The 19,103-nt window shown below is 38.5% G+C and overlaps 1 protein-coding gene across 5 annotated transcripts; it reads right to left on the bottom strand.

The window, feature by feature from the left end:
• Positions 1-598: 598 nt before the first annotated feature.
• On the bottom strand, positions 599-18,060 carry LRRC34 (leucine rich repeat containing 34). Of its 5 annotated transcripts, none has more exons than XM_043473780.1 (11): positions 17,924-18,060; positions 12,849-12,969; positions 12,223-12,341; positions 12,062-12,126; positions 10,863-10,946; positions 7,933-8,061; positions 5,924-6,019; positions 4,517-4,671; positions 4,003-4,158; positions 3,252-3,378; positions 599-1,671 (listed from the first exon to the last, which is right to left on the bottom strand). In XM_043473780.1, the coding sequence occupies exons 1-11, from the start codon at positions 18,021-18,023 to the stop codon at positions 1,468-1,470; spliced, it is 1,356 nt and encodes a 451-aa protein (XP_043329715.1). In that variant the 5' UTR covers positions 18,024-18,060; the 3' UTR covers positions 599-1,467. The 5 variants fall into 5 exon arrangements, with proteins under 5 accessions (XP_043329715.1, XP_043329716.1, XP_043329718.1 ...); XM_043473781.1 differs by having other exon boundaries at positions 12,849-12,963; positions 17,924-18,042; XM_043473783.1 differs by lacking the exon at positions 17,924-18,060 and adding an exon at positions 17,726-17,909.
• Between the last annotated feature and the right edge of the window lie 1,043 nt (positions 18,061-19,103).

Genomic DNA, 19,103 nt, shown 5'->3' with positions numbered 1-19,103 from the left:
ATTGTAGTAGTTTTCTTTTAATATAACATATGAACGATACTTATTCCAAAAAAAGCCCTGAAATCCATTTCACACATTTTGTTATTATTAACATCAACTAATGAGTGTATTTCTCAAACAACTGCAGATGTTTTTAAGACTTTGTTTTTCAGCACAGACTCAACCTGATAGCAACCATCTGTCCTGGATGATTCAAGTTCATCTCTCTGAAAGCGTGAGAATGGATTTGGTAAGGCATTTAGGTCTTTTCTGGCTCAGTAGCTCAGTAACTCTAGAACATTAAGTGAAAAATAATGGCTCGTATAATTTACTCAGATGTTCTTCCCATTTCATAACCATTACCACCATCTGTGCCTACCCCTCAACACCCCTGCGCGCACAAACACACATTTCCCTAGGGAGTATGGAAATGTGGTATTAGGTGATGAATATAAGGAAAAGCCTGATAAATTTTAAAAATCATTAAATCATAGGAAATTTTTATCTTAATTCTTTATTAAAGGAATGGAGAATAAGAGATTTGGGGTTTTTTATAATGTTAAATTTTTGGAATAAATACAGTTATGAGGAATTCACAGTACTTAAGTGAAGGCAATACTTTGACAACTGTAAAACTGACCACTGCCTTTATTTCACCTCTTCACTCAGAACATTTAGAGACAGATGGTTTTTCCTTTTAGGTGCAAAACTTAGAGTAACCTCTTTAAGTTGTCCACGGTTGTTTTTTTTCCTCACACTTTGCCTGGCTTTAGCAGTAATCATTCAGGTTAAACAGTTAAGTGGTATATATGAATAAATTTGTGAACATGAGTCTGTAATCAAAGGATCATAGTGTCTATTGCCTCTTTGTAGAAATCTTAATTTGAAAACAGTTGGCCACAAACAAGGGTAATTATTTGCCATCAAATCATTAAAATGTTAGTGGCATCCTCCAAAAGAGAATTCTCTTCTAAAAGTTCACTGGCAGCACTGACATGTTTGTAAAGTATACACTTATATGTATTTATATGTGTGTCTGTTTATATATATTTGTCTGTATTTGTGAAATTGTACCAAAACCCATCTATAAAATACCTTAAATACTTTTTCAACCTCTAAACCCCTTGATGGTCCCTGGAATCTGCCCCCTGAAACCGTTTTACTTCATGACAACTTTCAGTTAGGGTACCTAGAATGACCTTTCCTTCTATACTGCTTTACTCTTTGGGTGTATTTTCTTTATAAAAAGAAATTAGTTACTTGATTTCCTTCTCCAAGTGTTCAAATTTTGGTCCCTATTTTGTAAACTTTTTTTGAAAAAACTACACTACTCAGTTTTTCACAATGGACAGTTTAGAATTTAGTATCTTTTACCTGTCTAACAAAAGTAACTTCTTATAATCTATGAAAAAATTTAATAGACAATAAAATATTAGTATCTGAAAAGTAATCAGACACATAGATGAAAATTACTTTAAAGTTTGTTTTTCATAAATGTTGACCTACTGGTGCAAGAGAAAAACCTGCATTAGATGATGGGCTGCAAGCTTCTCCATAACCTGGTGTCCAGTAATAATGCCTTTTAAGGCCATTGGAGACTTCTGCAAGGTACACGTGTCCATCCACCACAAACGGCTCCACATCTGTATTGTCTGATTTTAGACGGCCTGTGTGAATTAAATCTGAATATGCCTAGGAATTTTAAGAAAAACTGTATCATTAAGAAAATAGCTTATTCATTTTACAAATTTCAACATTCACATTTAGATGTGATAATTTATAGTCTGAAATATTCTGAATAACTGCTGAATTTTAATATTTTTCAGGGATTGTTCACACAGTGTGGAAATTACAATCTCGTAAAACTCATTTCTGCATTTTAGCTTTAACTATGTTTTGTTGTCTTATGACTCACTGAGGTAACAGTTCTATATATATTACCATTTTGTGGACCAGAGGTTTCCTGTCAAAATTTTCAAGTCCCAAGGTGACTCATAAATGAGGGTGGAGTGCTATTGTATGTGCCCCTGAAGATCCAGTGACAGCTGGGGGTCCATTTTTAGAAAAATAAACACCCACAGATTTTGGCTTAAAACTTTGAGTTCATGGACTCCCTGAAGGTAACCGGCAGATTTAGGCTGAGAGACCATTCCCTTAGTATTAGATGCTGGTGTAGCTGGCCACATAATTATTTCTTCATTGTAGAATTTTCTTTGTATATCATGTATGGATCATTGACATCTACATAAAGGTGTCATACAAACATGTTTAACTAGTCAGTAAGGTTGTGATTAATTACTGTAGAGAAAAGCAGAAATTAGTAAAAGATTCAAGTCTAGTTGCTTTCTCCTATAACTTGTCATTATTAGTCCAACTCAATTCAGCTTCTAGTGTTATAGAATGTGGATGTGGTGGTTTCTGAAATCAAGCTTTTTTTTAAAATAGAGTACATATTATTAATCTTTTTAGTGATAGAATTCTGATTAGTCTTTTGGCAGTTTTTGAGAATCCTGACACCTTATTTTTCTTTCTATTCTAACTGAAAACTGTTCATGATGATGCTTTTTGTGTGTTTTGAAAGCAGTATTAAGGGTTCTATATATTTACATAAGCAACATACCAAATATTTTGACAACTTGTATTTTCAAATTCTGTGTCTTGCTTTAATTATTGGGTAGCAGGTTAGAGATTGTGCCACATCAAATTTATAATAAATCAACAATTGTGATTTTTTTTTTTTTTTAACTTTGGAGTAAAATTAGGACTGTATAATTTCCCATTTTATTTACTGATTTGTCTTCAGCTGCACTGGGCCTTCGTTGCTGAGCACAGGCTTTCCCTGGGTGCAGCAAGCAGGGGCTCCTCTTCATTGCAGTGGGCACGTTTCTCACTGTGGGGGCTTCTCTTGTGGAGCACAGGCTATAGGCGCACAGCTTCAGTAGTTGTGGCACATGGGCTTAGCTGCTCCATGGCATGTGGCATCTTTCCAGACAAGGAATTGAACCCGTGTCCCTTGCATTGACAGGTGGATTCTCAACCACTGAACCACCAGAAAAGTCCCTCAGTGACATTCATACTAATATGTAGTATTTGATATCTCTCACTGTTTCAACCACAGAACTTTCCAGTAGCTAATTTTTAGAACGTATGTTAAAATTTATCAAAACTGCAGTGTCTCACTATACTTTGTAATCCTGACTAACTCATCAGTAAATACCATCTGATGTTGTAGGGAAAGTCCCAGGAAAAAACCTCAGTGAAGACAAACTTACCACACATGTAGCTTCATCAAATTTGTTTCCCCAGATGTAGATATGAGAGAGTGTAGGATTTGTTTTCATTGATTGTGAAAGTGCAACAAGTCCTTTTCCCTCTATGTTGTTGCTCACCACTGACAACCTGTGGAGAAACAAAAAGTAATAACTCTGGAAACAGTTCCACAGAGAGAATGGATGAGCTACCAACAGCATTTATTACATACATCTTACTGTGTTGTCTTACCATTAAATATGTTCAATGTAGTAGATAAAATACTGATCTTATAATTCCTGAAATCCAAGAAACTTTTCTAATTGGATTCTTCATATACCTAAGTAGAGCTACCTACGTTTTGGAAATAAACAGACTATTGTTCTACTTATTATTCAGTAAAGGTTTGGAGTGGATTACAGACATATTTTTCAGGATAAAGTCATCTGAGTAATATTTTCTTCTTGATTCATTCTTATTTTAAAGTCATCATATTGAATGATGATAACTTTTCTGTTAGAATTCAGGATAAATAAGTGATAAGAATTTTCTCATTAACCTTAAGCATTCATAACTGGTATCAATCTAATTTTAAAAAGACATTCCTTTAAAAAGAAAATAGAAGATACTGAAATGTTTCCTGTAACTTAATATGTCAGTTTAGAAACTGAGTTTTCATATTTCACCATGAATCTTAAGTGGTAAGAGGTTTAAGGTTAGTGTTCTAAACAACTTTTTTTCTGTTATTTTGATTAAATGTAAAACCATACTAACGCTTTAAGAGTCCTGTTGTGTGAAGCAAGAGCGTCACTGAGATAGTTTGCTCCTGCATTTTCCATTCTGTTAAAAGAAAGATCTATTACTTCCAGGGTAGTATTGCTTTTCAGAACATCGGCCAAACACTTCATTCCATCCTGAGTTATTTTATTGCTGGGAAAGGAAAAATATGTAGTTATATTTGAAAATATGAAGTGTCCTTTTATTCATAGAGATCGCAGGCTTAGAAACTTATAAGCAGTACTTTCTATTTTAGTTAAGATTTATTTTAATCACTCAATTTCCAAACATGTTAATGAAAATTTGCCATAAAATGTTGCTTCTATTCTGGTTTACATATTTAAATTGCTCACTCCAGTTATTAGGAGATATTATATCAGTTTAAACTGAATAATAACTGAAGCTCAAGATAAAAAGATAAAAATGGTTTTATTTTCTAGTTTTTGGATTTAGTGTCTAACAGAGAATCATACTATGAATCTTTACATAGATTATACAGATTATCACTTACCAGCTTACATCAAGGTATTGTAGGCTCCTGTTCAGATAGAGTGCATCACATAACTGTTTCATACCACAGTTTTTTATATCATGTTTACACATATGTAATTCAATAAGGCACTGATTTTCTTTCAACATGTGGCTTAGGTGAACTGTAGACTCTTCCTAAAAATAGATAGTCTTATAAAATATAATTTTAAAGCAGTACATGTTTATTTCAAACATGGTCTGTTATTTAAATTAGCTTTTTAAAAAGATTTTATCAGTTAAGACTGTTAGTCTCCAATTTGCTATTTGTTTAGCATGGCTTTTAAAAAGAAATCATTTTGTCACAAATGATACCTTTACCATCTTAGAAACAGGCAGCAGGCACTTGTACAATGACTAAGTGATGTAAAAGAGGTTAGTTAAAAAGGCTGAGTGCCAAAAAATTGATGCTTTCTAATTGTGGTGCTGGAGAAGATTCTTGAGCGTCCTTTGGACTGCAAGGAGATCAAATCCGTCAATCCTACAGGAAATCAACCCTGACTATTCATTGGAAGGGCTGATGCTGAAGCTCCAGTACTTTGGCCCCCTGGTGTAAAGAGCTTGACTCACTGGAAAAGACCCTGATGCTGGGAAAGATTGAAGGCAAAAGGAGAGGATGGCAACAGAGGATAAGATGGTTGGATAGCATCACCGACTCAGTGGGTGTGAGTTTGAGCAAACTCTAGGAGATAATGAAGGAGAGGGAAGCTGGCATTCTGCAGTCCATGGAATTGGCAAAGAGTCAGACATGACTTAGCAACTGAACAGCAACAACAGAAATCATTTAAAAAATAGCGATCATCCCAGAAGGGAAAAACACAACAATTGGTACCATGGGTGAGCATGAGGGCATTTCCTGAGGGTCCAGTGGTTAGGACTTGCTTTCACTACTGGGCCCAGATTCAGTTCCTGGTTGGGGAACGGAGATCCCACAAGCTACAGAATGCAGCTTATCTATAGGATGAAGTCCAGACCTCCGGGACTGCTATTCTTAGGCAGTATGCCATTATTACTTATGATTTCAAAGATGCAGTAGTTAATCACATCAATATAACAAAACAAATGACAAAACAGTTAACACTGGGCTCTTACAATTCTCTAGCCCTTAAACTCTAATCATCTATGTGTTCATCTTAAGCACGCTGCCCCTCGAAGGTTTACCCACTGCGAATGAGTTCATAAGAACAAAAGACAATATATTTGTTTAAATAAGCAACATCTAAAACCATATTTATATAACTCTTAAAATTTTCCATTCAAGTTTTCATTTGTAAATGGTAGTTTACAAGTCTAAAAATACAGCGCATTCATGAACCTTGACATAACCCTCAGATAGTACCTTCGTTTTATTCACATACAGCATTATTAACTGCTCACGTAGAATACATACCTGTTCACCATACAGTATGGGTCGGTTTAGGTTTAATCCCTTAATTGTTTGGTTTTGAGTTAGGACTGTAGCAAATGCTATCACACTTTGCATTCCCTAAAAACAGATAAATTCATTAAGGAAACTGACAAAGTATATAAAGTAACCTCCTTAATAGTTCAAGATCAGTAAAACTGGGCTCTGATAAATCAAAATTGTGCTCTTAAACATTTAATTTCCTAGTCCTTGAATGTAGATTGATCAAATTTGGAAAAAATTCATCTTTAACATGCATGGGGAGTTTCTTAAGGTTTCCTCAGATGTTTACCGCTAGGTTTGCTCCTAAATCTTCAAGATTCTATATGATGCAGACGTCAGACATGCGGGGACACAAGTGGATCCCAGCTAGGGCTCTATACTACTTGTAATATATATCCTTAATGCAAACTTCCTTTTATATTCATACTAACACACTTTAAATGTGTGTTTATGGCGGCAAACCATTACTAATCACGTTTTTCACAACTCCAGTAGGCCCCCTCTGCCTTTTGGAAGGGCCTGATCCTCTTGCATCTCTGTGATGGATACATATCTAGTTGTTAGACCAGAAAACCTGGGCCTCTTCCCACTCCATCAGTCCTCTTACCTTCCTGTCAGTTGATTGCCAGATCTTAGAAGCAAATCTTAACAGATTCTGCTTCCAAAAGATGTCTCTAATTAGTCCATCTCTGTAGCTACCACCTCACCCAGGTTCTCATCACCCACCTGAACTAGTGCAGAAACTTCCTAAAACTGTGTCACTTCCATAAATGGGAAACCACAAACCCTTGAAGTAAATAGAAAGCGTTTGTGAAAATAAATACATGAGCATTAAAATTACTTCAATCTATGTCAGTGATGCTACCCGTGGGGAAGCACTTTCTTGGCACCGTACCACACTGGGGGAAGCACTCTCTCAGGGTCTGCATGTTCTGGATCCCTGGCCTGGAATATTCTGCCATGTCCCTCTTGAAGGCAGCTCTTTCTCATCTTTCACAGATGAGGCAGCTCTTTTCATCCTCGTATTACTTCTTCAGGTCTTAGGGATAACCATCCTATCACACGGATGACCTCCCACCCACCCATTATCAGAGTACTCTGCCATCTTTGTCGCACTTTGCTCTAATTTACTGATATTTTCCCAACTAAAATATAACCTTTATAAGGGCAAAGACTATATCTGATGCACTCCTGTATCCTTAGAACCTAGGACTGTGACTATTATATGCAGAAAATATACAGTTGACCCTAAAGGGTCAGGGATCAATTGTATACCTTGGTATCCATGGATTCAAAGAACCTTGAATCCTGTAGCAATTGTAGTATTTACTACTGTAAAAAGTCTGCATTTACCTGGACCCAGCAGTTCAAACTGTTTTCAAGTCAACTGTATATCAAACTAACGCTTTCCCCATGCCTTACTTACTGTATCTAACTTAACTTAAACTTTAGAGCCTATTATACCAAAGAGCCTCCTTGGCCCATCTTCCTGTCATCCTGTCCCAGTGATTTTGCGTTAACCTTTTAACTAGGTTCCTAACAGTAGGCGTGAAGGTTTGAAGGCATGTTTGAGAAAATGAAGCCTGGACTTTGAAGACATATCAGGTCAGATGAGGGCTCTTAGAATTGTCTTAGGTTTTATGCTATAACTACTCACTGAAAAATGTTTCCACAAATAAAAAATTTATATTATACAAATGAAGTATTTAATTAAAAGGAACATAAGATTCTTCTTTAGAAAATCCCATGCAAGTTAAGAAGGGTAACAGATGGAAATTTAGGAAGATTTTTATTACACTGGATATTCTTCCATAAAATTATTATAATCTGATTTTTACTTAAAAATCTTTTTTCTCTGATACTAGATCTTAGAGATCAGCTTCAATCATTCATAAGACTGTCATGTAGCTGGTCTCTTGACACTTCTCTGTGCTACTTTCCAGGAAGAATGATCAAATATGTGAGTGACACTCATAACCAGTTTAACTCACCAGATCACAGTCACCCAGATCTAATTTCTCTAAGGATGAATTAATTTGTAGCATTGCAGCAAAAAACATTCCACCCTTATTTTCAATCTTGTTTCCAGTCATTCTTAGGTGTTTCAGAGTTCTATTCTTCTGCAAAGGAAAAGAGGCAAAACTGGATTAAAATTTTAGCCCACAGAATTCTCTTCAGATTACGTGAGTTAGGAGACTGTATTACTATTTGCAGACTCAGTCAGTTTTTCATGGAGATTGAACAGAATATATTCCATAAAGGTAACATTCAATTTCCCATAATAGGTGAACATATAAAGTGTACCATTTGGGAATTCCCTGGCGGTCCAGCAGTTAAGACCCTGCATACTCACTGCTGAGGGGTTCAGGTTCCGTCCCTGGTCAGGGGACTAAGATCCGGCAAGCCACACGGTGCAGCCAAAAAGTACAATTCATGGGATTTAACTACATTCACGGTGTTGTGCATCTATCACCTCTAATTTCAAAACATTCTCTTTACCCTTAAAGGAGACCTACACCCATTAAACACTCACTTCACATTTCCCTGTATTACTTTGAAAGTGACACAATTTTTCAGACATTTGCAAAGTTTAATTCCTTCTCGTAATTCATTCTTTGGATAAATCATTCACAAGATTACAGACATTTCATTGTCCTAACGAGTAAATATTTGAACCATAAGTGCACATAATTACCTTTAAAATTAAGTCAAACCCTGCCCCCCCCCCACCACCAGCAAGAGTGGGAAGAAGGAAAGGATGTCCACTCTCACCACTTCTATTTTACATTGTACTGGATAGGGCTAGATAAGGCAAGGAAAAAAAGGCATACAGGCTGGAAAAGAAGCAAAACTTTTTGCATATGACATAATTTTATATGTGGAAAATTCTAAGGAATCCACCAAAACAAAAAAAGACCTGTTAGAACTAATATATGAAGAAACACATCCCATGTTTCTGAATCAGAAGACAATATTAAAATGGCACTATTCCCCAAGTTGATCTAAAGATTTAAAGCAATCCCTCTCAAATCCCAGTTTGTTTGCTTTGCAGAAATTGATAAACTGCTCTTAAAATTCATGTGGAAATGCAGGGGACCCAGAAGAAACAACACAACATTGAAAAGAACAAAGAAGACCCACACTTCTTCAAAACTTAACTACAGGACTACAGTAGCCAAGATAGTGTGGGACTGGCCTAAGAACAGATATATAAATTAATAGAATAGAGAGTACAGAAATAAACTCACATTTATAATCAACTGACTCTTGACAAGGATGTCAAAATTAGTGGGGAAAGAACAGTTTTAACAGGAGGTGTTGGGTTGACTAGATAGCCACATGAAAAAGAATGAAATTACTCCTATGTCACTTCATATACAAAAATTAAAATGTATCAAAGAACTGAATGAAAGAGTCAAAAACTTGGAAGAAAATGTAAGTGTACATCTTCATGACTTTAGGTCAGATACGACTTTAGATACAACACCAAAAGCATAAACAACAAGAAAAACATAAAATGCATTTTATTGAACTTCTAAAATTGTGTGCTTCTAAAGATACTACTAAGAAAGTGAAAAGGCAACCTACAGAATGTCAGAAAATACTTGCAAGTCATATCCTATAAGGGACTTATATCCAGAAAGGGCAAAACATTTGAAAAGACAATTTTCCAAAGAAAATATAGATATAACCACTTAGCATGTGAAAAGATGTCAACATTATTATTCATTAGGAATATGCAAATCAAAACCACAAACCTCTTCATACCCACTAGGATAGCTCAAATCAAAAAGTACCAAGAATTAGTGAGGATATAGAGAAATCAGAATACCCATACGTTGTCGGTGGAACATAAAAAGGGGCAGCCACTTTGAAAAACAGTTTGGCAGTCATTCAAGATGTTAAACAGTTTCCAAATAATCCAGCAATTCCACTCTAAGGTATATATCCTAGAAAATTGAAAAGTGCACAGAAAAATGTGTGCAAATATTCATAGTAACATTATTCATTATAGACAAAAAGTGGAAACCCAAATACCTGTTAACTAATGGATGAATGAAATGTGCAATGGAATATTACTTGGCAATAAAAAGGAATGAAGTATGTTACAACATGGATGACACTTGAAAGCATTAAGCCAGTCAGTAAAGGCCACATGTTATATGGTGATTCTATTTATATGAAATGGCCAGAATAGACAGGCAGAAAGTAGATATGACTGCAAGGTGCTGGAGAGTGAGGGAGAGAAGCATAGACAGGGATTGCTGACAGGGTCTTCCGTGGGGAGGAGGTGTTCTAACAACAGTGATCGTGGGGATGGTTACAAAACTGCGAATATAGCTGATCATTGGACAACACAGGGGTTAGGAGCAGTGACCCTCTGTGCTGTTGAAAGTGAGTTTAACTTCACAGTTGACCCTCCATATCCAAGATCCTATACTCTTAGATTCGACTGACTATGAATTGTATCATACTGCAGCATGTATTTAGTGAAAGAAACCCTTATGTGAGTGGACCCGTGCAGTTCAAAGTTCAGGGTGTCCACTGTATACTAAAAAAGCCACTGAACTGAACACTTCCAAAGGGTAAATTCTGTATCTGAATTGTCTTAATAAAACTTGATTTTTTTTTATTGTAGTTGATTTACAATGTGTTCATTTCTGCTGTACAGCAAACTGACTGTTATAAATACTTTTTAAAAAATATTTTCCATTATGGTTTATCCATAGAACTGTATTAAAAGTGAGTTCAAAAGTACTCATGTGATGTCTAAATGTTAATGAATTGAAGTGCAACAAAAAATATACATTTGCACAATATTAAAACAAGTTGACATTAACATTTGTTTCTGTTGGTTTCGAGCTAAAATTAAAGAAATTAAAATCCCCAAATTGTTAGTTTGAGGTATACGAATACTTACATGTAGGGCTTTAGCAATCAGTTCTCCACCTTCAGGCCCAATGTCATTAAACATAAGATTTAAGTAAATGAGATTACGTTGTTTCTAAAATAAGAGAAAAGAAGCTATTATACATGTATTACTAGAAATCAATAAAGAATATATGAGCTGCTTTTTAAGTAAAAGTGTTTACCAGCAAAGAAAATCTTTATAACCAGGAAATTTCAAGGTCCAGCAAAACAAAGGACGATTAAGGAAAAAAAAAAATCAACATTTTCATTTAAACACATATAATCACAGGATAAAGAAAAGGACTCTGTTCATTTTTTTAGTTTTTTTTAATTGGAGGACAGTTGCTTTACACCATAGTTATTTTCTGCTGTACAACAGTGCGAGTCAGCTATTAAGTAAACACACGTCCCTCATGAGCCTCCCTCCCACTACGTTCATTTTTCATCAATGATTCAAAGTATGGATGTGCTTTATGTACTGAACCACAGTGTATCACTTTGCACAAGATGACTCAAGAGGCTCTAGGTATGAGCTCTACGGAGACCATATACACAAATGTGCTTTTACTGTATTTCAAGTGTTACAGCACAGTCAAGACCCTTGATATTTTGCAAAACTAGGTTTTGTGTATATGTCAGTAGACTAGGTGATTTCACCATAAAGAGATCTGAGAACATTTTGGTGGGTATGATTTTTGCAGCATTTTGATTTGTGGTTGTTGAAAATAACTTGGTTAGTTTTTTTTTGTAATCTTTCTTATATTCTGTGCCATTTATTTCATAGGTATGAGAATTTTAAGATCTTTTTTGGCTGAATAGAAACACTTGCAGCACATGAGAATGGGACAAAGAGCTAGGAAATTAAAAAGCCAATTTAAGGGAAGAATAAAAAATGATATATGCTGCTTTAAACATTTTATTTTAACTGAAAATACAGACACACACATGTATATGCCAATCTTCTGAGGTTGAAAAAAGCCTTTTCTTTAAGGACACCTGTTCTTATTGGTGGACCACACTATCTTTCTTAAATAAAATACAATCATAAAGCAGCATTTCAGTTTGGGTATCTCCAAAGTGAAGTCTACAATAAAGGGTTAGTTTCGCAGGCTAGGGCTGCTGAAACCCTGCACATTCCAAGGAAAAGACTGGTTCTTAACTCAGTCCTGGAAAAAGAAAATGAACAAAGAACATTTTGCAGTAAAATACCTGGAGCAGTTTTGCAGCATAGTACGCGCCAACATCACTTAGGAGGTTGTATCTAACATCCAAACCTGAAGAATACAGATGAATAGAAGCTGATATTCCTCCTAATGAATACTTAATCAGGAGAATGAGAGCAGGAAGGAATGATTCTTAAGGAGACATACCATTAATATATGAATTATTCTTTAAAACTCTGCAAAGAATCCAGAAATCTTCACCTGTTACTCTTTCTCCTGATAGTGAGCGACTGTTACCAGCAATATTTAATGTGATTCCTACCGATCTGTTAAAATATTAAAAGGAAATCCAGTAAAGAAAATATTTTTCCTTCATGTTTAGTGACATCAGTGGATAGTATTTACTGGAACCAAGTACCACAATACATATTTTTATCAAGTAACTTAAAACTACTGAATATATACTACAGCTTTTGAAAAGCACTTTAATATATGCATAATTTAATTTCTCAACCACAGAAAAACCAAAGTATTCCCACTTGATAGGTAATGACATTGAATACTTCAATGATTTGCATAAATAAACCCAGCTCACAGGAGTTAACGACCAATCTGGAACTCAGACTTGGAGAATGCTGGTCTAGTGCTTTTTTTTTAACTCGAACTCGACTACCTTCAAGACCTGTGTCAGTCATCTATGCTGAATCAAAAAAGCATGTCAATTTCATCCAGCATTTGCAAATGGCTTTCAAATCACTCAGTATTCCAAGAGTTTTCACACAGATGAGTATCAGTGACTGTTCCTAATGTAATTAAGTATATGTCTTCCTTACCCCTTTTCAATTTCTTCATCCACTTCTTGGAGTATTTGCAATATAAAAGGTTTAATTTCCTGGGACTTTTCCATACATAGATCATAATAATATTCCTGGAGACCACCAGTAGATGCTGCAACTTTTGAAAAATAAATGCAATACTTTTCATCACATATAAATTATCCCAGGAGCTTCCTCCCACCAAAATTAGATTTCTTTCAAAGATATAAACATGTGTGTGTGTAGAGTTGGGGGTGAGGGGAAGAAAAGGAAGAACAGAGAAAGTAAAATAAGGAATGGGAGAGAAGAAAAATGCTGTTTGGAGAACTAGGGCCATAGAAGTACTCACTGAGGATGGGCACACACTTAACTTGGAAGTGACAAAAAGGAGAAAGAACTGTTAAATAATAGGCCTAGCAGCTGAGAAAATGACGTCCAGAAAAATTAAGTATTTTGCCTGAAATCATACAGCAGAGTATTGAATCAAACTTGACTCCAAAGCCTCTTTCCTTTCTGCCATGATGGATATGGGTAACTCAAGTTTGCTTAAAATGGCTTCAAATAAAGACACTTTTATCATAGAGTCTAAACTCAAAAGGGATCTGAAAAATCAAGTCCAACAGCCTTCTTGAAGACCTTCTATACCCTGTAAGTTGATAGCATCTTTGAATACAGCTCTGTCTGCTCTTCCTAGAAGAACAGGTCTCGCCAAGTTGAGGCCTCACTCATAGAAGTGCTTTACCTACCATTGTCTTCTATTTCCTCTTTCTAAAGGTGATTTTTCCCTGTCCAGTCGCTAATAGGGAAGACAGAAACAAAACTGGAGTTGAAGTCTTCTTCCTCTGTTATACCTGCAGCTTTCCTCGATGGATCATCTTATTATTTTCAATACTGCTTTGTAAAAAAATTTTTATTGGAGTATAGTTGATCGACAGTGTTGTGTTGGTTTTAGGTGTACAGAAAAGTGAATCAGTTATACATAAACATTGTGTGTTGTGTAGTCTGTTAGTTGCTCAGTCCTGTCCGACTGTGACCCCATGGGCTGTGGCCCACCAGGCTCCTCTATCCATGGGATTTCCCAGGCAAGAATACTGGAGTAAACTGCCATTCCCTTCTCCAGGGGATCTTCCCGACTCAGGGATCAAACCTGAGTCTCCTGCATTGCAGGCAGATTCTTTCCTATCACAGCCACCAGGGAAGCCCACATACACATACATACATCCACGCTTTTTTTAGGTTCTTATCCTTCAGTCACTGGTTCATTTCTGGCTTGAAGGAGGTGCTGGTTGCTTTGGGCTCCCCCTGTGGCTCAGCTGGTAAAGAATTCGCCTGCAACATGGGAGACCTGGGTTTGATCCCTGGGTTGGGAAGATCCCCTGGAGAATGGAAAGGCTACCCACTCCAATATTTTGGCCTGGAGAATTTCATAGACTGCATAGTCCACAGGCTCGCAAAGAGTTGGACACAACTGAGCAACTTTCACTTCACTTCACCCATATAATTCACTACAGTGTACCAAGTAGAGTTACAGTGGGTCCTTATCTATTTTATACATAGTAGTGTGTATATATCAATCCCAATCTCCCAATATATCCCTTCTCCCTCCCCTTTGGTATTATTTTAGAAGCATCTTTCTCCAGGCCCAGGCTTTCTAGGGTAGAAGGTGTGCTAACACTTTTCTTAGAAGCACATACCACTCCCCGTCTCTTTTCTGTCCGAGCTTTTGTGTTTGTGTGTCTCTTTAAGAAAGCTCAGCAATCTCACTACTCAACCACCCTGAGATGTTGAGGATCCAGCTTCTCTAAGTCTCTTCATCTCAAAAATGTTCCTTCATGAGTGGATTTCTGCACTATATGAACTAAAGAGTTTGCTAAACAAATGTGCAAAACAAGATTCAAGAGAAAGAACATTATGTTAAAAGTGAAAGCAAATAATTTTTTCTTACAGTTTTTTTAAATAAACTTTAAAAAAATAAATTTAGGGGAATTCCCTAGTACAGTAGTCAGAACTCTGTGCTTTCACTGCCAAGAGTCCTGGTTCAATACCTGGCTGGGGAACTAAGATCCTGCAGCTGCATGGTGTGGCCTAAATAAATAAATAAATAAATAAATTTAACCTACATTTATTTCAAATAACTTGGAAATTTCAATATCAAAAAGAAAATAAAAGAAACACTGATCAGCAATCCCATTGCCAAAGAACCATTGCAACTGAGGTCTGGGAGTATTCCCTTTATTTTTCTTTTTCTATATCCTTTTCCTCTTCAGTTAACATTATGAGCATCTTGCCCATCTCATTAGATACCCCCTGAAAATTTTTAACAGCATAATTGTACATAAAAAATCTTTCACTTACTAAGCATAAAATAAGAAGGACCTACTGTATAGCACAGGGAACTATATTCAATATCTTGTAATGACCTATAATGGAAAAGAATCTGCAAAAGAACATACATATATATTCTGTATAACTAAATCACTGTGCTGTCTACCTGAAACTAACACTATTATAAATCAACTATACTCCAATTTAAAAACAATTTTTAAAGAAATCTTTCACTTATTTTAGGACATGTATTTATGTATTTAAATAATGCTTTATTTCATGTATTTCATGTATTTAAAGAATACTTTAGCACAGCATTTCCCAAACTGTGTTCTGTGGAATACTAATCAACCACATGATCAATGATATTCTAAACAGAATGGGGTTTATTGTAAAGTAAGTTTGAGAAATGATGAGTTAAACAATGCTAAACAGATTCCTATTTACAGTAATTCTCGGGACATTTAAAACTCTCAGGTACACAAGGACTCCTCAAGTTGTTGAGCCCAGAGGGGAAGGAGGATAAAAATGCTCCTAGACTTAGGACTTGGGAGACCATGGTTCACATGGAATACAATCCCAAAAATGCTCGTTTAGCATCCTCAACAGAAAATAAAACAAGTAGACCTCAAACAAATTTACTTCTTGGAACTGGGCTCCCACTGGGTTTTTTCCCTCTCATCTGGCTCCTACCTTCCTTGGTATTAAAAATGTTAAACAAAATCTCAGAAATGGAGACCCAATTGAAACAGAAGTAATTATCTGGTGTTTATTAAAAATGCAACCCAGGAGACACAGATCCAAGAAGCATTTGAATTGTGTTCCACCAGACTACAAAATGGTGGCGATTTACAAAGGCAAAAAACCCAGGAGGTTACATAAATGGTTCATCAAGAATTGGGATTGGGGTTGGAGCAGGCAAGAAATTAGGTTGCTTGTTAAGCAAGGAATGACTGGGAGTCTGAAATGATTACAAAGTTGCAATGGAGGGAAGAAATTTGAAACTATAAGGGTGTAGCTAGCAGCTCCTATTTTGAAAACAGCTAGTAGTGTCCTTGAGTCTGACACTATGCTATATAGACCCAATGGACTGTAGCCCCCTAGGCTCCTCTGTCCATGGGATTTTCCAGGCAAGAACACTGGAGTGGGTTGCCATTCCCTTCTCCAGGGGATCTTCCCAACCCAGGGATCGAACCCAGGTCACCCACATTGCAGGTGGATTCTTTGTCGTCTGAGCCACCAGGGAAGCCCAAGAAAACTGGAGTGGGTAGCCTATTCTTTCTCTAGGGGACCTTCCCGACCCAAGAATCGAACTGTGGTCTCCTGCACTGCAAGCGGATTCTATACCAGCTGAGCTACCAGGGAAGCCAGGTCAAGTTCTCAGTGATGAAGGAATGCATCTGAAATCATATCCACAACAGCCACCCGGCCCCATTTTGCATGCCTGAACCACAGTTACTCTATTTTGATTTTTAAATAATTTTAAATATGTCATCAAAGAGAAGAGGGCTGCCTTGAGAATTTCTCAGATTCATTGCCTGCCCTCAGCTGGCAGAACCATATCCAGGACATGCAAACACATGTAGACTTACAAGTCACGTTAATATGAAGGCATGAAGGAATCTTAGATTACAGGCTAAACAAAGCCAAAGAATATGTATACTTAACTACCTGGCCACGGATTTAAAGTATTTTTGAGCATCAGCTATATTTTTCTGCTACTCTCTCTTTTATTTAAAATTTACCCAAGAAATGTCAGGATTCTATGGCACCAACAATTTATTTCCTATACTGTATTCATATTAGGAGAAAATAATAAACCAGTTTTCAAATCGTAAAACACAACCTAGGAATAACCAATTCTACAAGAAAATGTCAAGAATTTAACCTAGATTCATTTTTAATCCACACCTGACTCTTGAATTCCAAATAATTTTTACCTAATATCCCGTTTAAAAATTACTAGATAATTATTTTGGAGGTGGTTACCCTCTTCTATTGGAACAGTCACGTGCTGGGAGATTGAGCACTGAGGGTCAGTCAGACTTGGGTGCTAATCCGGAAGGGCTGTGTGATGTCAACTTGCTGAAATTCTTCGATCTTAAAGTTCCTTTTATGCTAAAAGCAGAGCATGTCAATGCCCACCTCACAGTGCCGTGTGGAATACGTAAGGCCTGTGGCACCATTCCCTATCTACCAGCACACAAGCATCGAAAATGGAAATGGTGAAGGGAGAGGGGTGTACACATTCCGCTTAACATGAGAGTCAAAGAGTTAGTCACTCAGTCGTGTCCGATTCCTTGTGACCCCATGGGCTGTAGCCTGCCAGGCTCCTCTTCCCTTGGAGTTCTCCAGGCAAGAATGCTTAACATGCTACCAGATAATTCACGGGTGCAGAAATACTTAAAACCGTGCAGGCGTGAGCGTGCAAAGAGTGGTCTCCAGAGCCTCTAGCCCGCCTGGGCCCTGCTCTCCGGAAACTTCACAAAAAGGGGCCCAAGTAGTGCATGGGGACAGAGCGACACACACACGTGAACTCAGGACAACCCAGCGCGAGAACGGCCACCCACCGCGGGAGCTTGGGGCTGCCCTCTCGTCCACGTTTGGGGGCGCCCCGAAGTTCCGGGCTCAGCTAGGGTGTCTAGGGGTCCTCTCCCGCCGGGCAACCTCTGGCCCAAAGTCTGCTCGGAGGACTCGGCCTGGCTATGACGCCCCTCGCGCGTTTCCTCCGGGCCAGGCTGGCGCCGAAGGGACCCCCTGTTTCTTACCGCTATCGTCTGCCGCAGCCCAGGCCTGCGTCGGGGTCCTAGAGGGAGCGGGAAGTGGGGACCCGGACGCCGGCCCGGCCTGCTTCTGGCTGAGCTCCATGCTCCCTACATCCGGCCGGCCGCGGCGGCGTTGTCTTGACGACCACGCGCGTGCTCCGGCTCCGCCCGCCGCAGCCGAAGAGCTGCGAGCCGTGTGTACCCACCTCGCGACCCTGAGCGCCTAGCCGGCTGGCTGTGCTAACCTCTGCCATTTACCCCTCGGTCCCGGAGGCCTGGCTGGGCAGGTAGTGACCGCCGATGCTGTGGAGGCTCCTTGTTCACCATCTGGGTCCTGGTCCCCTGCCTTGGGTTAAAGACACACGGAGGCAGGGCATCCCGGTTCTTTTGCAGAGAGAAGTTCTCCAGGTTTAGGGGGCATGGCTGATGAACTTAGGGCCGGGGGTACAAAGATGATTATGACACACTCGCTCCCCAAGTTGTGCTTATACCTGCAGAGGCTAGGTGCAAAACCAGAGTCGCCCACCACAGCTAGGGCGGACGGAGGTAAGGGGGCTTAAGGGGGCTAGTTGATCAGTCTTGTGGAAGGGCGGGGCCGTCAGCGAGGGCTTCTTGGAGGAGGAATTGTCCTGACCGGTGCAGGTGAACTTGCCAGAGGGCGGAACTGCCTTGTGCGTTTTGGAGATGAGCAGACTGGGTGTCTTTTAGAGGCGAAGAAAGTCAGGCCGGATCCGCGTGGAGTCCCGTGCATCCTCTGAGAAGCACAGCTGTTATGGGGCAGGGAGCTCTCAGATCGGGAACAGCTGATGGAGGCTGGATTTGGTGGCGCTAGTGGTTAAAAAAACAAAAAACAAAACAAAACAAAAAAAAACCCGCCTGCCAATGCAGGAAACATAAGAGAGGCGGGTTTGATCCTTGGGTCGGGAAGATCCCCTGGAAAAGGAAATGGCAACCCACTCTAGTATTCTGGCCTGGAGAATCCCATAGACAGAGGAGCCTGGCGGGCTACGGTCCATAAGGTCGCACAGAGCCGGACACGACTGAAGTCACTTCGCAGGCGCGCAGGGGAGAGGAGGTATGAAACATCTCAGGAGTTTGAGGAATGAGGAGACAGAACCCAGCGTTAGTTACCAGGTAAATGGGTCAGGATTTGGTACTTGGGCCTGAGGGAGAGGCGACAAGG

This window comes from Cervus canadensis, chromosome 7 (assembly GCF_019320065.1).
Source record: "Cervus canadensis isolate Bull #8, Minnesota chromosome 7, ASM1932006v1, whole genome shotgun sequence".
In the NCBI taxonomy this organism is placed as follows: domain Eukaryota; kingdom Metazoa; phylum Chordata; class Mammalia; order Artiodactyla; family Cervidae; genus Cervus; species Cervus canadensis.
Note: the sequence above shows the minus strand (reverse complement) of the source record. Positions and strands in the feature narration are given on the sequence as shown.

Excerpts from the sequence above, each read along its gene's own strand:
- LRRC34 (XM_043473780.1), bottom strand. The coding sequence starts at position 18,023 with ATGGAGCTCAGCCAGAAGCAGGCCGGGCCGGCGTCCGGGTCCCCACTT. Across the intron at positions 12,342-12,848 it reads GATGAAGAAATTGAAAAGGG|ATCGGTAGGAATCACATTAA; the intron begins GTAAGGAAGACA and ends ATATTTTAACAG. Across the intron at positions 6,020-7,932 it reads ATCTGGGTGACTGTGATCTG|GGAATGCAAAGTGTGATAGC; the intron begins GTGAGTTAAACT and ends ATCTGTTTTTAG.